Here is a 16,006-nt window from a genome sequence, read left to right as displayed (position 1 = left end):
CAAACTGACATAAGAAAAAATAGAAAACCTAGCTTGTCGTAACTATTAAGGAAATGTAAACAGCAGCTATAAATAAGATGGGGCAGGATCTGGAGCATTAAAGGCACTCCAGCCCAGCTCCCTTTTAACCTTCTGAGACTTCCACATAATCAGCACCATCCCTCTGTCTCTGAGCCAGAGTCTCCTGCCCCACCCCGGGCAGCGTCCATGTCTCAGATGGCTGCCCTTCGGAGGTTCCTTCTTGGAAGCTGGGCAGTGAGCTCAGTGTCTCCCCTCCCACAGGAATATGTCTTGTCTCACACGGAGATGCCAGGGACCCTCCAGGCGGCCGATGCCACCATTAAAAAACTGGAGGACTTCATGAGCACCATGGATGCCAACGGTGAGCGGATCCGTGGTCTTCTGGAAGCCGGACGCCAGCTGGTATCGGAAGGCAACGTCCATGCCGAGAAGATCCAAGAGAAGGCAGACTCGGTGGAGAGGAGGTACGGTGAGGATGGTGGGCAGCTGGGGGGCCCTAAAGGGAACCAAGTGAAAACGGGATGAACACAGCACTCAGATCCACAGATGGGGGTCAGGAGCTGACCAAACCTAGAGAAGGAAGAACCAAGTGGTTGCAGAGCTTCTGGGTGGAGAAGTTCTGTCTCCCCGACACTGGGGTGAAATGAAGCCCCCTAAGGTGGCTAGACACTCGACCTCAGGATTCCTGGGTTGTCACGTGGTTCTCCTGGAAGGTATTGTCCCCACAGGAGGAGAACTGAAAGCATCTAGGTTAGATAGAACAGGGGTTCCCAACCTCCAGGATCTAATGCCTGATGATCTGAGATGCAGCAATGCAATAAAAATAGAAATAAAGTGCTCAGGAAATGTAACGTGTTTAAATCATCCCCAAGCCATCCCCCGCCCCCACCCTGGTCCGTGGAAAAAAATTATCTTTCACAAAAACAATCCCTGGTGCCAAAAAAGGTTGGGGACTGCTGAATTAGAGGGTCGTAACCCTTTCAGAGCAAGTTCAAGGGCTCCACAAAGGCCTGTCGTTACAGACACAAGAAGAATCAAGAAGCGGTGCAGCAGCTTTTGGGCCGTCTTCGGGACAACCGAGAGCAGCAGCACTTCCTACAAGACTGTCACGAGGTGGAGCTCCCTGCCCCCATGTCACCTCTGACACTCCCTGGCCACCCCTTGTCCCCAGCACTCTTGCTCTCTGAGCCTAGAATCAGGCCCCTGCAGTGTGAGCTGAGCAAGAGAACCCTTGCCTGGCTTCTCCCCCGTCCCCCAGCTCCCCAACACACCCTCGCCCCTTCCGGCCTCACATTTCCCTCCCTCTGAAATGCTCTTTGCCCTCCTCCATCCCCGCTCGCCGCCCTGGCCAGCTGAAGCTCTGGATTGACGAGAAGATGCTGACGGCGCAGGACGTGTCCTACGACGAGGCCCGCAACCTGCACACCAAGTGGCAGAAACACCAGGCGTTCATGGCCGAGCTGGCCGCCAACAAAGACTGGCTGGACAAGGTGGACAAGGTGAGTGAGGGGATGGCAGCAGCAAGAAGGGAGTGTCCGGGGCCTCCTCCCGTCAGCATCCCAGCCGCCGAGCAGGGGAGGGTCCCGGCTTCAGTATCGGGCTTAGAGATCATGGAGCCCTAGGAGCCAAACCTCCAAGGTCTGGAGGACAAATGTCTTAGGCCTATGGGCCAGTGACTCCAAAACTTTGAAAAAGGACAAATCAGCAGGGAGCCAGCCTGCAGCTTGGGCTTCCTAGGTGGCACTAGTAGTAAAGAATCCGCCTGCCAATGCAAGAGACGTGAGAGACACAGTTTCCATCCCTGGGTCAGGAAGATCCCCTGGAGGAGGGCACAGCAACCCACTCCAGTAATCTTGCCTGGAGAATTCCATGGACAGTGGAGCCTGGTGGCCTGTGGTCCATAGGATCACAAAGAGTCAGACACTACTCAGCCTGCAGCTTTGAGTCAACATGATATCTATTCATGGTCCAGAAGAGGATGATACTCTTCAACAGGGTCAGTAAACTTCTGTAAAAGGGGCAGGCAGTAAATATTTTAGTTTCTGCTGCAACTGCTTGACTCTGCCAATGTCACAAAGCAGCCAAAGAGAATACATAGATGAATGAGCGCAGCTGAGTTCCAATAAAACTTTATTTATAAAGACAAGTGGTGGGCCAGATTTGGCTCTTGGGCCACAGTTTGTCAACTGTGCTTTAGAGTCTTGCTTCCCTGGCACTTGGTCTCCACACCCAGCTCTTCCTCAAGAGCTGAGCACAGATAAAACTTAATTTCTACTCAGCGAGTATTCCTGGACAACATCCTGAGCTCAGCGCTCTGCTAGGTACTGCAAGGTACACAAAAAGACGCTTTCCTTCCCTCAAGGGCGTGACGGTTGGGAAGAGGAAGAGACCAGTGTGGATCTGGTTTCTTCATTTGTTTAGCAAATATTTACTTGGTGCTAAGCCTAGTGCAAGGCCTGGTGTTAGCCACTGAAGGGGAACAAAGGTGATTCCACTGCATGCTCCACCCTCAAGGAATGACGCTGGAGCCAGGATCTGAGACGTGTACATAACCTGCTAAATTCAGCCTAGAGCAGAACATAAGGAATGTAATCAGAGAGAGCCCAATAAGCTAAGGAGAGAGATGTGGGAATCCTAGAAGCAGGAGCCTGCAGGGAAGTTCATGAAGGATGGGTAGAATTTGTACAGGCAGAGATGTTGGGGGAAAGATGTTTCTTGGTAGAGAAACCGGAAACCAGGGGTGTGGACATGGGGCGCCTGTATGGGGGCAAGGATGCAAGTCCTTCTGGCAGGAGCACAGGATGTGTGAAGGGGCTATGGAGGTGAAAGTGGGCTGGGACATGAAAAACCCCGATCACCACATAAGGACTGCACAAGAGCGTTGTGCTGAGGGTTGGTGATGTTGCCCAGCTGAGCTTGGCTCTGGCGCTCTTCATCCTGGCAGCATATGGAAAACAGCCTGAAGGCAGTGTCTCAGTTCTGTTTACCGAGTAACAAGGCTTCCAGCGCAAGCCACTTCCATGGGAGGTGATCCAGGGAAGCCAGTAAGGGGTGGGGAGACGAGGTGGAGAAGGGAAGGCGGTCAGCGAAGGGTTCGCTACCATGCCAGTGACCCCAGGGGGCACCTGGTGCTCAGTCCTCATGGGACACCTGGGACATCATGTGGAACAGACATAGTTATCCCAGCCAAAGCAAGCACACCTGATATTCATCCACCAATTTCCTGTCACTGCTTGAGGGCTGCTTTGGGGGGCAGTAACTCCTTGGCACATCCAGGCCGCCTGGCATGCAGACCGCATCATGCCACCCTCACCTTTCCAGAAACCAAAGTCCCCAAGCAGAAAGGATGGGAGTGGGGAAACCAGGTGAGACTCGCTCAGTGAAGGGTGATGAGCTGAGAAACGTGCAATGATGGCCAGTGACACGTGACCGTGTGCAGTGTGCCACTGGGAACCACAAGCACCACGGGACACTGGAACTCACAATAAGGAGAGAGTGCAGTGGCCCCTGAACCAAGACAAGGTCTGACCTTGAAGAAGGCAGGAGGGTTTACTCAGCAGCGAGGGTAGGGTCGTTTAGGAAGCTTGGAGAATACCCAAGAACTTGGTGTGGTTGCCCTCACTTCAGGTCTCTGCTGTCCTTTGGATCTCTTTCTGCTATTGGCCCATGAAGTTCAGTGGCATCTAATTCTGACACTGACCCCTTCCTTGTCGCACACCCAGGAAGGGCGGGAGCTGACTCTGGAAAAGCCGGAGCTGAAAGCTCTGGTGTGGGAGAAGCTGGAGGACCTGCACCGGCGCTGGGACGAGCTGGAGACCACCACCCAGGCCAAAGCCCGCAGCCTCTTTGATGCCAACCGAGCTGAGCTGTTTGCCCAGAGCTGCTCCGCCCTGGAGAGCTGGCTGGAGAGCCTGCAGGCCCAGCTGCACTCGGATGACTACGGCAAGGACCTCACCAGCGTCAACATCCTGCTCAAGAAGCAGCAGGTATGCCATGGGCCTTTGGTGGGGCTGGTGAACGGCAAAACAGGAGATGGGAGTCAGTAGCTCTTGAGATTCACAAGGCCATTCCCAGGCCTCACAGACAACATCTTAACAGGCATCTCTCAAAGCAGTTTCCATGGGTCACCAGTGTTGGAATCTCTAGGAATGTGTGTCAGTCAGAGTAAAGTTGGGAGACGGACAGCACATTCTAACTTGAACAAGGAAATTTTAGGGGAAAGAACTCTTAATTAATAAAAGGTGGTTACCTCCCAATGAGGTAAAAAGAACTCCAAAGCAAGGGTCAGAAAAAAACTTTTCTGTAAATGACCAAATGATATTGGGTTGGCCAAAAAGTTTGTCCTGCTTTCTCTAAGATGTTTTGGGAAAATCCAAACAAATCAAGTATTTTGAGTTTTAAGGGTCATACAGTCTCTGTTGGATGAGATGGTTAGATGGCATCACCGACTCAGTGGACATGAACTTAAGCAAACCCCGGAGATGGTGAAAGACAGGGAAGCCTGGTGTGCTGCAGTCCATGGGGTCGCAAAGAGTCAGACACGACTTAGTGATTGAACAACAACAACAAAAGTCTCTGTCGTAACTGTTCAACTCTGTCCTTGTAGGGTAAAAGCAGCCACAGGTGATGTGTAAAAGAATGTGTGGTGTGTGCCAATAAAACTTTATTTATAAAAACAGGCAGGGGACAGGGTTTGCTGATCCCTGCTCTGATGAATACAGGAATAACAAATGTAGGGACGAGCTGTGTCCCTAGGACTGGGGAGGGGGTCCCCAGGAAGGACTGAGATGCCCTCCCCCTCCCCCAAGGCTGAGTTTCAGACCTTATTGGAGAAGGCACAGGCCTGCTGGATGGCGTAGAAATTTGCTGGGGTATCATAAACCAGAGAGGTCTAAAGCTGGCAGGCCAAAGCTGGACGGCATGGCACTGGGATGCCAGCAAAACTTGCTGTGGGCTAAGAGCCACCGGGTCTCCTATACTTCATGCTACAGGAGCTAGAAGCAAAACAGGCTGGAACCATAAATACAAGCCCATGCCTCGCTTTTTCTTAGTGGTGTCCCTCCAGCGCCCTCTATGGACAAGTCCTAGTACTGCACCAGCTGACCAAGGAAAAATCTTTACAGGGTCAGGTTCCAAGGCTCAAAATGGGCAAAGGTGTACTTGAAACTGAGATGGATTGGAGAAGACCAAGAGACCATAAGTTGATTACTGGCACAGATATCACACCCCCTGGATTCTTAGATATATTGAAGTTTGAGATCCATTGATGTAGCCCAGGAAGAGATTCTCTCCCTAGATTGAGCTGTACCGATAAGAATTCATGATCAGCTTGATATAGACTAGTGTCTCTGCTGACTTTGAAGGTGGAAGCACGGTGCTAACATCTGCTTCCTCTTCCGGTCGGCAGATGCTGGAAAGGGAGATGGCTGTGCGAGAGAAGGAGGTGGAGGCGATCCAGGCGCAGGCAAAAGCGCTGGCCCAGGAAGACCAGGGTGCAGGGGAGGTGGAGAGGACCTCGAGGGCAGTGGAGGAGAAGTTCAGGGCCCTGTGCCAGCCCATGGAGGAGCGCTGCCGGCGCCTGCAGGCCTCCCGCGAGCAGCACCAGTTCCACCGGGACGTGGAGGATGAGATCGTGAGTCTCCGGGACCTGGGACTGGGTTAGAGTCTCCATCGGGGTAAACGGCCCCCTGCCTTTGGCTTTCTGTCTCCTTGCTGGGTGCTGGGGGTGAGTGCCAGCAGGGCTCTGTTGTTTCTTCCCTTGGGCATTGGAAGTCAACCCTCTAGCAACACCCAGGGATACCCTCTAGGCCCCTTCCCCCAGAACCAGAGCCCTGGAAAACCTTCCACCGGGAACCCCTTCCCAGCCAACCCCTGGCTCTTACTTTGCCCTCCGGACCTCCATGGACCCCTCCTCTTTCTCATCCAGTTGTGGGTGACGGAGCGGCTACCCATGGCTAGCTCCATGGAACACGGCAAGGACCTTCCCAGTGTCCAGCTCCTCATGAAGAAGAACCAGGTGAGGCAGAACCTAAAGGCAAAAGAAGGGGTCCCAAGAGCCTCCCCAGACTTGAACGTTTGTTTGTTTGGCTGCCCTGGGGTCTTAGTTGCAGCTCTTAGTTGCAGTATGTAGGATCTAGTTCCCTGACCAGGGATTGAACCCAGGCGCCCTGCATCAGAAGCACTGAGGCTTAGCCACTGGACCACCAGGGAAGTCCGAAAAGTTTGTTTTCTTGAGACCTGGGGTTTCCTTGGCTGCCCCTGATGCTGGGCATAATCCGAGACTTCAGTGGGTCTCCTTTCCTCGCCTCAGGAGGGTGGGTTCCCCTAGTAATAGATCCTGTGGATTGAAGGGGCACCTTCGTCACATCCTTGGGCCAGAAAAGAGGGGAAGTGAAGAGGACTCAGGGAGGATGAGAAGCAGAAGTGTGAAGGGGGGCTTGTGTGGAGTAAGTGTAGGGTGAGGGGGTTCCCTCAGCAAGCCTTGCAGCATCTCCTCTGTTGCTGCGGACAGACGCTGCAGAAGGAGATTCAGGGCCATGAGCCCCGGATTGCGGACCTGACGGAGCGGCAGCGCACTCTGGGCGCGGCAGCAGCAGGCCCTGAGCTGGCGGAGCTCCAGGAAATGTGGAAGCGCCTGGGCCATGAGCTGGAGCTGCGAGGGAAGCGACTGGAGGAGGCCCTGCGGGCCCAGCAGTTCTACCGCGATGCTGCAGAGGCTGAGGCCTGGATGGGCGAGCAGGAGTTACACATGATGGGCCAGGAGAAGGCCAAGGTGAGAGCCGGGGCAGAGCTCAGGCTGCGTCTTTCCTCCCCCGACCCTTACCCCCTGCTGCCCCTATCCCCTTCCCCAGGATGAGCTGAGCGCCCAGGCGGAGGTGAAGAAGCATCAGGTATTGGAACAAGCCCTGGCCGACTATGCCCAGACCATTCACCAGCTGGCAGCCAGCAGCCAAGACATGATTGACCACGAGCATCCAGAGAGGCGAGTACAGCAGGCAGCAAGGGGGCCAGCCCCTGGGGCTGTAGGGGGGAGGGGTGGGGAGGAGAGGGACGGGGAGTGGGCAGCCAGGTTCAGGAAGGCCAGGATACTGCAGAGCCTTCTGACTTGTGTGTGTACAGAACCATCTAGAAAGCTGGGGAAGCGGGGATATGTCAAGTCGTTGGGGGGCCAAGAGGGCCAGGACTCCAGGGGCTAGGCCAGGGGTCAGAGCAGTGCGTCCTCTCCACGCCTCGCAGCACCCGGCTGTCGATCCGCCAAGCCCAGGTGGACAAGCTGTACGCCGGCCTGAAGGAGCTGGCGGGTGAGCGGCGGGAGCGTCTGCAGGAGCACCTCCGGCTGTGCCAGCTGCGCCGGGAGCTGGACGACCTGGAGCAGTGGATCCAGGAGCGCGAGGTGGTGGCCGCCTCGCACGAGCTGGGCCAGGACTACGAGCACGTGACTGTGAGTGCAGGGAGGACGGCAGCCACACGTGGGCTTCCCGGGGGAGGGCTAGCGCCTCATCCTGGGTGGAGCCCCAAGGGGCAGGGGCGAAAGACCAGGGGGTGCAGACGCTGTTCGTTGAGTTTCGAGGTATTTCGTTCAAAAAACTGTGCAGAGAGGAGGAGGCAGGACTGCACATAGACGTGGGCAAGAGAAGAGTGACCAGTCACTCTTTTCCAACAGAACTCAGCAGTATAGGGGGCGTGAGGTTCCTCTCCATGGTTTGGGTGTGGGGGTTTGAACCCTCACTGGTGGCAGAAATATAGACCGTACTTAGGGTATCCTTGTCAGAAGACTAAAGGTTTCAAGCACCCCTTTACTGGGGGCTGGAGGCTGGGGGCATCCGTCAAATGCAGGGTCAGTGGGTACCAGTTGCTTTTGCTCACCAACTTGGCCCTACTGAAGTGGCCCAGGGCGAGAAGTGGGTTTTCAGTGTGAAAGGACTTGCCCCCCACCGCCCCCGAGGTAGGTACCACTCCCTCCAGCCTCACAGCATTGTCCGGGCAACGGCTTCCTTCACCAGATGCTCCGGGACAAATTCCGCGAGTTCTCGCGGGACACGAGCACCATCGGCCAGGAGCGCGTGGATGGCGCCAACGCGCTGGCCAACGGGCTCATCGCCGGGGGCCACGCCGCCCGGGCCACAGTGGCCGAGTGGAAGGACAGCCTCAACGAGGCCTGGGCTGACCTGCTGGAGCTGCTGGACACGCGGGGCCAGGTGCTGGCGGCTGCACACGAGCTGCAGCGCTTCCTGCACGGGGCGCGCCAAGCACTGGCGCGCGTGCAGCACAAGCAGCAGCAGCTTCCCGACGGGACCGGCCGGGACCTCAATGCCGCCGAGGCCCTGCAGCGCCGGCACTGTGCCTTCGAGCACGACATCCAGGCCCTCAGCGCCCAGGTCTGACCCAAGCGTGGGTGGGGGCGACGGTGTCTTAGGGAACACTCGGTGGGGAATGTGGCGGGGGAACTGGAGAGTGGGCATGCCCTGCAGGGCCACATAGGGATGAGCTTAGAATGCTTCCAGCGAACCATCTCTGGCCAGGGGACATCTAGCTACCATGTCCACACCTGGAGTGACAAGGCTCTTTGAGGGCCCGTAACATTTTCTTTTTTTTAATTTATTTTTATTTTTGGCTGCACTGGGTCTTTGTTGCTGCGTGCAGGCTTTCTCTAGTTGTGGCAAATGGGGGCTGCTCTTTGTTGCAGAGCACGGCATGTGGGACCTTCCCGGTCCCGGTCCCCTGCATTGGCAGGTGGATTCTTAACCACCAGGGAAGTCTGGCCCCATGACATTTTCAAATGGTTCCAGGAGCTAGAAGATTCTTCCCTTTGTACTAAAATCCATCTGTTGCTCCCACTCAGACATTAGCCCTACAAAAAATAAGCATAGATTCTTCCTCCAGCCATTCAAACCTAGGAGGGCCCCCCTCACCCAAGTCCCTTCTTTAGGCTGAAAATCTCCTTCTAACAATCTCTGAGGTCCTCCATGTGCTGGACAGGCTTCTGAAAGCTCAACCAGCTAGTGGCCCTTTTAAAGTGTTGACCCCCAGGCTAAGCCCAGGCCCCCCAGTAGGGCTCCACAGGGCAGCGTGTGACAGGGCTGACTCTGAGTACCAGCCCCCATCTTTCCCAGTGGCCCCCTCACCCCCACCCCACCCCTCCCCCTGCTTCCCCAGCTGGTGAACTGGGCAGGAGGTGAAGGGCAGAGGCCAGGGCCAAGGGGGGCTGCAGCCCCTCGGAGTCTCCCGGCTTGCCTTAACTTTGACCCGGGCCCCTGCAGGTCCAGCAGGTGCAGGACGACGGCCACCGGCTCCAGAAGGCCTATGCCGGCGACAAGGCCGAGGAGATCGGCCGCCACATGCAGGCCGTGGCCGAGGCCTGGGCGCAGCTTCAGGGGAGCTCCGCTGCCCGCCGCCAGCTGCTGCTGGACACCACGGACAAGTTCCGCTTCTTCAAGGCCGTCCGGGAGCTGATGCTATGGATGGACGGGGTGAACCTGCAGATGGACGCCCAGGAGCGGCCCCGGTGAGACCCACAGTGCCTGATTGCCTCCAATGGCTACGGGTTCGTGGCTGGGAGAGGGTGGTGGGCAGCAGGTGATGCGGTCTCTGTGCCCCCAGGGACGTGTCTTCTGCAGACCTGGTCATCAAGAACCACCAAGGCATCAAGGCCGAGATTGAGGCCAGGGCCGACCGCTTCTCCTCCTGTGTCGACATGGGGCAGGGGCTGCTGGCCAGGAGCCACTATGCGGCAGAGGAGGTGGGTGAGGCCTGGGCAGAGCCAGTCACCCTCACCAGGGAGGCCTGAATGCTAGGTTCTCCTCGGAGTCTTCCTGCTGCTGCTGCTGCTTTCTGTGCTGAAACTTTTCACCGTCCCCTCAGAGTTGTTCAGGGATTTCCCCATTTGATTTTTCTGTCTGCCTCTTGAAATAAAAAAACCACCAGTGAGGACTTACTATAGGGCACATGGAATTCTGGTCAATGTGTGGTGGCCTGGATGGGAGGGGGGTTGGGGGGAGAATGGATACACGTGTATGTGTGGCTGAGTCCCTTTGCTGTTCACCCAAAACTGCCACAACACCGTTCATCAGCTATACCCCAATACAAAATAAACAGTTAAAAAAAAGATATCATTAGTAAGACCCCCAGGGGCCCCGGAAAGGCCCTGCTGAGTGCTAATTCCCATCTCTGCCTCCCCAGATCTCAGAGAAGCTGTCTCAGCTTCAGGCACGGCGTCAAGAGACAGCTGACAAGTGGCAGGAGAAGATGGACTGGCTGCAGCTTGGTGAGCCGCTGTAGAAAACCAATTGGGGGCTCTGGGCCCTGGGGGGAGCACAAGGGGGCCTTGTACCCTGTAGTTTCCAGAGTAGGTGAGACCAGGAATCCTGGGCGTGGAACCCAAGAGCCCTGCCCCGGGCATGCCTGGCTCTGCCCTGAGCTCCTGCTCTGGGGTGGTGTCCTTCTCGGTGGCCCTGTTCCCAAAGCTGCTGTAGCCCTAGTGCCCTGCTGTTGCCCACTCTGACTTGCCACCTCTCTGCAACCCGACCCCCCTGCAGTTTTGGAGGTGCTGGTGTTCGGGAGAGACGCAGGTGTGGCGGAGGCTTGGCTGTGTAGTCAGGAACCACTGGTGCGAAGCGCTGAGCTGGGCTGCACGGTCGATGAAGTCGAGAGCCTCATCAAGCGGCATGAGGCCTTCCAGAAGTCCGCAGTGGCCTGGGAGGAGCGGTTCAGCGCGCTGGAGAAGCTCACGGCGGTGAGGGCAACCAGGACCCCAGGAACACCGGCCCCCTCCCTCTGCCCCAGGCCCTGCATACTCTCCTGCATGAAGAGGACATTTCTCCTCTTCCCATTACTCCAAGCTCTCCCAGATGTGAGCTGAAGGTACCCTGTGGTCACCTCACCTCTGGGAGCCATCATTTTCCCTGAATGCCACTAAGAGACAGCATCTCCCCCACGGCTCCTCATCCCCACCTTCTTCTGGTTTTCTCTTCTCCATCCTTCCTGTTTCGTCAGACCAGAGCTGAGACACTTCAGCTTTCCCCAGTGGCCCGGACCTTCTATGTTCTGACCTCAGAATTTCTTGGCAGCTGGAGGAACAGGAGAAGGAGCGGAAAAGAAAGAGGGAGGAAGAGGAACGGAGGAAGCTGCCCCCTCCTCCAGAACCCCCGGCCAGTCCACCCGAAGGGCACCTGGTGGACAGCCACACGGCCCCTGCTGCTCCCCGGGACGGGTGAGAGCTGGGACACCTGGGGGAGGAAAAGGAGGCTGAGCCAGAGCCACCCCACCACTTAGCGTTCTCTGTCGCCCCTGCCGTTCCAGAGCACACCCCCGCCTGCCGGCCAGTGTGAACGGCATCTGCACAGATGCAGAGGGCCCCCAGGTGAGTCCTCCCATCCGAGCACCCTGTCAGAATCTTAGCCCCTCCCCGTCTCGTGTCTGCTTAACAGCGTCTTCTCCTTGCAGCCCCTGATAGAACAGCAGAGACTTGAGCAGGGCGGCCTCCCAGAAGGGCCTGTGAGTTACTCCTGGGGGTGTGGGTGTTGATAACTAGGAGATAAGGGACGCAAAGGGGTGTGAGCCGGGCGGTGGGGACACTGGGGTCAGGAGAGGGCAGAGACTCACTGGAAACATGGGGGTGGGAAGACCCACTCCTGGACTTCAAGCTTCACACCCTTCAAGCCAGATGTCTCCACAGGGGTCCGGTGCTGGGGACGAGGCCAACGGGCCACGGGGAGAGAAGCAGGCCCGGACACGGGGCCCTACCCCTCCGATAATGCCCCAGAGCAGGTCATCCGAGTCCGCCCGGGTCGCCACCTTGCCCACTCGAGGCCCAGAGCTCTCCGCCCAGGAACAGATGGAGGGGCTGCTGTGCCGCAAACAGGAGATGGAGGCCTTTGGCAAGAAGGCCGCCAACAGGTACTGGGTCTGGCCATGCGGCGCGGAGGCCCCTTCGGCTCCTGGTTCTAGACAGGCTTGCCCAGAACCTCTTCCTAGATTGGGGGAAGGGGTAGGACTCAGGAGCAGTGTGGGGCCTCGGTGGGGGCGGGAGGGCTGGGAAACTATAAACAAGATGGGCCTAAGGTGGCACTAGTGTTAAAGAACCCGCCTGCCAGTGCAGGAGACATGAGAGAGGTGGGTTTGATCCCTGGGTCGGGAAGATCCCCTGGAGGAGGGCATGGCAACCCACTCCAGTATTCTTGCCTGGAGAATCCCCTTGGACAGAGGAGCCTGGTGGGCTACAGTCCATAGGGTTGCAAAGAGACACGACTGAAGCAACTTAGCAATGACAGGAGTGGCCCTGGGAGTCCTGGGACTACCAGGCTGTTCCCAGGGTGGCTGGCCCGTCAAAGGCCAGTCAGGCCCCTGCGTTTCCTCCTCACGTGCACCACGTTCCCCACCCCCCAGGTCGTGGCAGAACGTGTACTGTGTCCTGCGGCGCGGGAGCCTTGGCTTTTACAAGGATGCAAAGGCAGCCAGTGCAGGAGTGCCGTACCACGGAGAAGTGCCTGTCAGCCTGGCCAGGGCCCAGGGCAGCGTGGCCTTTGATTATCGAAAGCGCAAGCACGTCTTCAAGCTGGGGTAGGAATGGACAGGAGGGAGGCTCCCAGTGATACAGACGCGAGGGCACTGGGCCAGGCGTTTGGGAACAGCAACATCGACGAGGGAGAGGCGGGGGCTCTGGTTGTGCTCACACACAGGGTAGCGAGAGCACCACGGCACAGGCCTGACAAGCTGAGCAGTATCCTGCAGGGGAGAGGTGTCGGCACTGCCCTGTCTCTGGGTCCTCTGGGCCTGCCCCTGCCTGCCAGCCTGCCGGAGGCGGAAGTGAGCGTGCCCTCGTCTTCGGCAGCCAATCAGGAAGGAGCTGCTTTGGCCCCACCCCCGGTCCTGAGACTCGTGCAGAAAGGGTCTAGACTAGCTGGCTCTGAGCATCCGGGCCCATTCTCCCGTCTGGTCTCTGGGCGATAAGGCCGTCTCGCTGGCCGGTCAGAGTCTCAGCTCTGCCCTGAGTTTTCTCTCTTTCCCAACAGCTTACAAGATGGGAAGGAATATCTGTTCCAGGCCAAGGATGAGGTGAGCTATCCCCTTCCCCCGTGCCCCCTTTCCTCCGTGCTGCCTTGGAGCCATTCAGATGTACTCTTTATCTCCTCACCTCTCTCTCATTTTGTTTGTCTAAAGTGTCTCCTTCTTTGATATCGGACAACCCACGTTGTGCCAACTGGATATTTGTGAAGGCTGTGCCAAAACATGTTTCCTCCCTTAAAGGGGTCTTTTTCTCCAGACAGATGGGGCAGGCATCTCTGCCTCCTCTCTTACCCTTCCCCACTGAGCACGAGCCACAGCCGCCAGTAGCGCAGCCTCCAAGCTGACCAGGTGTCTTTCTGCGCCCCGTGCAGGCAGAGATGAGCTCGTGGCTGAGGGTGGTGAATGCAGCCATTGCCACTGCGTCCTCTGCCTCCGGAGAGCCTGAAGAGCCAGCGGTGCCCAGTGCCACGCGAGGCATGACCCGGGCCATGACCATGCCCCCGGTGTCACCGGCCGGGGCTGAGGGACCTGTCGTGCTTCGCAGTAAGGATGGCAGAGAACGAGAGCGAGAAAAGCGCTTCAGCTTCTTCAAGAAGAACAAGTAGTTGGGGGCAAGACTCCCAAGCCAGCTCCCTCCCTCTGTCCAGGAAACTGTCAGGGACCATGGACAAGGATCACCCTCTTGTCAGGACAACTGCCTGCTGCTAGGGTCTGTTGCCAAGGTCAACCCATCACCAGGAACTGTCTCTGGGGACAAGTCAGTGTTCCCAAAGGCAACCCTTCTTTTCTGCTATTTAATTCTAGACTGGTGGTGGGGCCCAGGCAACCCCCAATTCCACTCCTCCCCCTCCCCTCTTTCCCCAGCCTTATGCCTCTGTCCCCACCACGGGCGCAGGCAGCGCCACACCCTCTACGAGGCCATGTGGGGAATGGCTCCCCTGCCCAGGGTCATTCTCCCACCACAGCTGGGGCACGCCATCCAGTCCTCGCCCCTGGGGACCAGCCAGGAACCTCTCAGAGCGGAAGCAGGACCTGGGGGCTAGATTGCCAGATGACGGGTCAGAAACTCCGAAGCTGCCCCTTCCCATCCTCCCTCGTCCTCTGACTCAAGCAGCCCCTCCATCTCCGGCAACTCTCGACAGCTTCCAAGTGTGAGTTGTCTGGGGCCAATCACAGCCTTGAGTCTGGCCAAGGAGGTGATTAAACAGCTCAGCTTCTCTTACTGCCTCTGGGTGTCTTTGATTTCCTGACCACAAACCTCTCTAGCCGTGCCCAAGTTCTTCCCTCTGGCCCAGATCTCCTGTGTGTCAGGTGTCCACCAGCATCCAAGCCCACCAAGAACCACATTATTCTGTGAGCCTCCCTACCATGGTCTCATTTCCCCATGGTAATAACCTCCACTTTGTTGGGTTGACCAATGTCAAGCCTCTTTTTAGACCAGAGAAGATCCCCATGACGTTAACAAGCAGTATTCCTGTTAGAAGGCAGTGAAGGACTGCTGCTGTGGTGCACAACTTTCTTCACTCATGATTCTCCCAACTGTTTTAAAAAATGGAAGGCGGGGGGCTTCCCCAGTGGGTCAGTAGCGAAGACGCCATGCTCGCCATGCTCGCCATGCATGGGGCCTGGGTTTGGTCCCTGGTCAGGGAACTAGATCCCATATGCTGCAACAAAGATTGAATATCCCATGTGTCACAACTAAGACCGAGCAAAGCCAAATAAGTCAAAATTTTTTTTTTTTTTTTAAAGGAAGGCAGTAGAGCCCTGTCACAACCTAGTATCAGCCACGGCTTAGCCTGACAGTGGAAAGTGGAACATACAGGCAGTGAGTACTGGCCCCACCTTCTGTCTCGATGGAGAGGACCCCAATAAGGGGTCAAGGGAGTTCAGGTTCTCAATCCACTGACCAATAGAAGGGTATCACCCTGGGAAGCCATGAGGCACCTCCTAAGTGCATAAACAAACACACAGGAAAATGTATTCTAGATCCAGTGAGGTATTAAAGTAGATGACTTTCCCCGCTGTCTCTGGCTCAGCCACTGAGGGTTTCAGGGCAATAGTATTTGCCTTGGGCTCCTATAGGAAAAGCTTTGCTCTTTCATTGTTTCCCATCCATATACAAACAACCATTTTCGGGGCTCAGAGATCTTTCCAGGAAAGCAGCCCCATCGTTAGCATAGTAGGGCAAGGGCCCTAGCTGAGCAGACCCTCCCATCAGCCATGATAAAGACAGGGTCAGGTGTGTGCAGGCCCAGAAAGTTCCCAAACATGAGCTGTAGTAGATCAGACAGCTCACAGAATAATTACCACTTTCTCTCAAGAAGAGCAGACTCAGTACTTCAAAGCAGACATGTGATAACATAACTGAAACAATCTGTCGTGAGGCATCAGCACTACACGGACACCTTCTTTTGTTCTCCAGGTATAACTGTGAGATCTCCACTGTAGGAAGAGAAAGTCACACGCTGTGGGGTGCTCAGGGAGTCTGGGTGGATGCACTCCTTGGTGGCAAGCCTGGGCATTGGGAGAGAGAGCAATAATTGGAGATTTTAGAAGGAAAAAAATGTGTATTAGGGTGAAAAACCAGTGGAGAAATTAGCGTTTTAACTCGCAAACAGGGCAGCCAAGTGAAGCAGTCCTGCGGAATGCAGTCAGCCATAGTGAGTGGAGATGTAATAAACATATGGTTTGAGCATTTACATACACATGGTAGCCGACGCTACCACGAATCCTTAAGGACAGGACATAGAAGAGGATAAGCATAAAGTCAGGAAGTTAAGTCTCGTAAGGGAGACACCTTCGGAAACAAGTGGACGAAAGTTCCAGGAAGGATGAGAGAATGGGATGGAGCAGTGATGGATATGAGGCAGATTAGAGCACAAAAATACAATAACGCAAGCTCCACAAATCAATGGGGAAATAGGGACAGACGAAAATGGATTAATTATTTAGAGGAAAATGTTTGCATTCTTACCTAACC

At 56.2% G+C, this 16,006-nt stretch overlaps 1 protein-coding gene across 3 annotated transcripts in view; it reads left to right on the top strand.

Moving 5' to 3' along the window:
- The window catches only part of SPTBN2 (spectrin beta, non-erythrocytic 2), a 40,974-nt gene extending 26,726 nt beyond the window's left edge, over nucleotides 1-14,248 (top strand). For all 3 annotated transcript variants that reach the window (XM_018043084.1, XM_018043086.1, XM_018043085.1), the window contains 21 exons: nucleotides 283-485; nucleotides 1,044-1,134; nucleotides 1,374-1,520; nucleotides 3,744-4,007; nucleotides 5,429-5,653; nucleotides 5,948-6,037; nucleotides 6,533-6,793; nucleotides 6,873-7,003; nucleotides 7,258-7,462; nucleotides 8,025-8,399; nucleotides 9,282-9,526; nucleotides 9,622-9,760; nucleotides 10,201-10,285; nucleotides 10,557-10,753; nucleotides 11,088-11,230; nucleotides 11,320-11,380; nucleotides 11,464-11,514; nucleotides 11,696-11,916; nucleotides 12,406-12,579; nucleotides 13,032-13,074; nucleotides 13,398-14,248. In XM_018043084.1, coding sequence (XP_017898573.1) covers nucleotides 283-485; nucleotides 1,044-1,134; nucleotides 1,374-1,520; nucleotides 3,744-4,007; nucleotides 5,429-5,653; nucleotides 5,948-6,037; nucleotides 6,533-6,793; nucleotides 6,873-7,003; nucleotides 7,258-7,462; nucleotides 8,025-8,399; nucleotides 9,282-9,526; nucleotides 9,622-9,760; nucleotides 10,201-10,285; nucleotides 10,557-10,753; nucleotides 11,088-11,230; nucleotides 11,320-11,380; nucleotides 11,464-11,514; nucleotides 11,696-11,916; nucleotides 12,406-12,579; nucleotides 13,032-13,074; nucleotides 13,398-13,631 — 3,585 coding nt within the window. In that variant the 3' untranslated portion in view covers nucleotides 13,632-14,248. The remainder of the gene's footprint in view (nucleotides 1-282; nucleotides 486-1,043; nucleotides 1,135-1,373; nucleotides 1,521-3,743; nucleotides 4,008-5,428; nucleotides 5,654-5,947; nucleotides 6,038-6,532; nucleotides 6,794-6,872; nucleotides 7,004-7,257; nucleotides 7,463-8,024; nucleotides 8,400-9,281; nucleotides 9,527-9,621; nucleotides 9,761-10,200; nucleotides 10,286-10,556; nucleotides 10,754-11,087; nucleotides 11,231-11,319; nucleotides 11,381-11,463; nucleotides 11,515-11,695; nucleotides 11,917-12,405; nucleotides 12,580-13,031; nucleotides 13,075-13,397) is intronic.

Source organism: Capra hircus, chromosome 29 (genome assembly GCF_001704415.2).
Source record: "Capra hircus breed San Clemente chromosome 29, ASM170441v1, whole genome shotgun sequence".
In the NCBI taxonomy this organism is placed as follows: domain Eukaryota; kingdom Metazoa; phylum Chordata; class Mammalia; order Artiodactyla; family Bovidae; genus Capra; species Capra hircus.
The sequence above is the reverse complement of the archived record's forward strand: the minus strand, read 5'-3'. Positions and strand labels throughout refer to the sequence as shown.